Source organism: Mandrillus leucophaeus, unplaced genomic scaffold (assembly GCF_000951045.1).
Source record: "Mandrillus leucophaeus isolate KB7577 unplaced genomic scaffold, Mleu.le_1.0 Scaffold99, whole genome shotgun sequence".
In the NCBI taxonomy this organism is placed as follows: domain Eukaryota; kingdom Metazoa; phylum Chordata; class Mammalia; order Primates; family Cercopithecidae; genus Mandrillus; species Mandrillus leucophaeus.
The window spans coordinates 1,966,957-1,969,987 of record NW_012110807.1 but is presented as its reverse complement, the minus strand read 5'-3'; the positions used below and the strand labels follow the sequence as shown (position 1 = coordinate 1,969,987).

Here is a 3,031-nt window from a genome sequence, read left to right as displayed (position 1 = left end):
AGGTGGCAGAGGTTGCAGTGAGCCGAGATGGCGCCACTGCACTCCAGCCTGGGCAACAGAGCGAGACTCTGTCTCAAAAAAAAAAAAAAAAAAAAAGAGGTGTTGAGGCCTTCTGTTCATAACACAGAAAGAGCCCAAATGCCCATTGCAGGGAAATCGGTTAGGGAAGTTATGGGCCGTACATTCAACAGAATGGCAACATAAATGCTGGAGCGCCAATACAGTGAATGCGACTCCTCTGTGAGCCGATGGAGAACAATCTCTGTTGTCATATTAAAAAAAAAAATGGCCAGGTGCAGTGGCTCATGCCTATAATCCCAGCACTTTGGGAGGCTGAGGCAGGCGGATCACGAGGTCAGGAGATTGAGACCATCCTGGCTAACATGGTGAAACCCCGTCTCTACTAAAAATACAAAAAAATAGCCAGGCGTGGTGGCGGGCACCTGTAGTCCCAGCTACTCGGGAGGCTGAAGCAGGAGAATGGTGTGAACCCTGGTGGCAGAGCTTGCAGTGAGCCGAGATTGTGCCACTGCCCTCCAGCCTGGGTGATAGAACGAGACTCCGTCTCAAAAAAAAAAAAAGCACAGTACAGACCAGCGGATAAAGGGTGATTCTATGGGGCACAACGGGAAAAGTGTGGCACGCATGTTTGTAAATGCAGAAAGTCTCTATGGGAAGATGCATGGCCACTGGCAGGAGTGTTTGCCCCTGGCCAGTAGAACTGCATGGTGCCTAGAAGTCAGAGGTAGGAGGGAGACTGAATTTTCACTGAAGACACCTTTCTCACTTTGTAATTGTGAGTCATGACCACGTCTCACTTTTCCAAAGTTCATTGGAAATGAAATCACTGAATAAAGTAAAACAGTCAGAGAAGATCAGGAACACAGAAAACCTCGGCCCCTGAGAGTCCTCCAAGCCCCCCGTGTGCAGAAGAAGGTCTGAAAGGGCAGGCTGTGGCCAGGTGTGGCCAGGCCAGGGGCCCGAAGTACTTGCCTGAGGCAGCGCTCCACATCGGGGTCGCTCCGGCAATACTGAGGGCCTCCGTGTCTCAGGGCATCCTCGGGGTTGGCAAAGGCCTGAAATACAGTGGTTGAGAATCACTGGCAGTGAGACAAACAGCCTAGTTGACTGGGGCTGTGTTTTGTCCATGACCAGAGTTCACAGTGGCAGGACAGAGGTGCAGTTACACACACGCCCATCCAACCATCACCCACGGTTCCTACCCTGTGCTGGGGGCTGGGAGCTCACCATGAAAAGGCCCCCCTGTCTCTGCTTTTATGAAGCTCACAGTCTGATAGGGGAGTTGCCTATGAACCAGGGAAGGCCAGGGTGTCTCACCTGTTAAGGAGAAGACACGGCTGGCCTTGAGAACGTATACGTGGGACCTGACCCCGTCTGAGGGTCTGAGAAGGCTTCTCTGAGGCAGTGACGTGAAAGCTGAGGCTTAGGGCTGGATGAGGTGGCTCACACCAGTAATCCCAGCACTTTGGGAGGCCAAGGCAGGGGGAATCACTTGAGCCCAGGAGTTCAAGACCAGCCTGGCCAGCATAGCAAGACCCCATCTCTAAAGCAAGCCACTTGCAGTGGCTTATGCTTATAATCCCAGCACTTTGGGAAGCCAAGGTAGGAGGATTGCTTGAGCTTCCAGGAGTTTGAGACCAACCTGGGCAACATAGCAAGGCCAATCTCTAAAACAAACAAACAAGCTGGGTACGGTGGCTCATGTCTGTAATCTCAGCACTTTGGGAGGCCGAGGCAGGTGGATCACTTGAGCTCAGGAGTTCAAGACCAGCCTGGGCAACATGATGAAACCCCATCTCTACGAAAAATGCAAAAATTAGCTGTGTGTGGTGATACACACCTGTGGTCCCAGGTACTTGGCCGGGAGGCTGAGGCAGGAGGATTGCTTGAGCCCGGGAGGTCGAGGATACAGTGAGCCATGATCTTGCCACTGCACTCCAGCCTGGGCAACAGAGCCAGACTCTGTCTCCAAAAATAATAATAATAATAATAATAATAAAACAAACGATCTGAGGCTTGAAAGATGCATTGACATTAACCAGATGAAGGGAGGGCTGGAGTAACAACATTCAAGGCAGAAGGGAGAGCACATGCAAAGGCCTTGAGGCTGGAAGAAGTTGGGCATGTGTGAAGAACAGAAAACCAGCACACTGGAGCACAGAGGGCAAGGGACAGGGGCCCAAGATAAAGGTACAGGGGTCATCAGGGTCCTGGCGGCACCTGAAGAATTTGGACTTTGCACTACAAGCCATGAGAGGGTCTTGAGAGCCCCAGGCTGACAACCCAGCTCCACGCTGATTAACCACAGGATCCTGAACTCTGTAAACTCAGGAGAAATCACAGCTCATGTGCCGTGTGCCGAGTGAGAGGGAGACCTGGAGAAGCCACTAGGACAATGCCCACCACAAGGAGGTGCTCAGTGAATTGTCACTTTCTCTCATTGGAAAGCAGAGACATAAAGTCACACTGAGATCATCGGAGGCCCATGACTCCTGCTCCACTGTTCCCTGCCGGCATCCAGACAGTCAAACCCCACCAGCCCCACAGCAGAGCCTGAATATCAGCAGCAGGTTTTCTAAATTGTTCAGATGACGGCAAATCCTGTGCTTCTGACTCATGACTATCCCCAAGAGCTGGTTTGTCCTCCCCGGTGGGCCTGCCCTACCCTACCCCAGAGAAGAATGCAGCTCAGATCTTCGAGACTGGAACCTTCACACTCCAAATTCCTCTCTGCTGGCCCTTAAATCAGTGATTCACCAACACCGAAGGCCCTGTCCGTGGATCCGTGATACCTTTCAAGGGGCCTCAGCATACAGTGAGCACTGCCTTAGGAGTCCACTGCCCATCGGGTTGCTCCCCCTGGAGATACAACTCAAATACAAACCAGCCAGGCCAAAGCCAGCTGCAGTGAAGACCAGGAAGCCCCCTGCTTCCTGGTCAGTGAAGTCAGCAGCCGAGGTGCCACCTTAGCTGGGGTGGAGGCCAGCCTTTGGTTGCTCTCCCTTGAAAG

At 52.5% G+C, this 3,031-nt stretch overlaps 1 protein-coding gene across 1 annotated transcript in view; it reads right to left on the bottom strand.

Annotated features, from left to right (window-relative positions):
- PTGES (prostaglandin E synthase) overlaps positions 1-3,031 on the bottom strand; it is a 16,343-nt gene that overhangs the window by 10,642 nt on the left and 2,670 nt on the right. Inside the window, exon 2 of the mRNA XM_011971165.1 lies at positions 994-1,076. Coding sequence (XP_011826555.1) covers positions 994-1,076 — 83 coding nt within the window. The remainder of the gene's footprint in view (positions 1-993; positions 1,077-3,031) is intronic.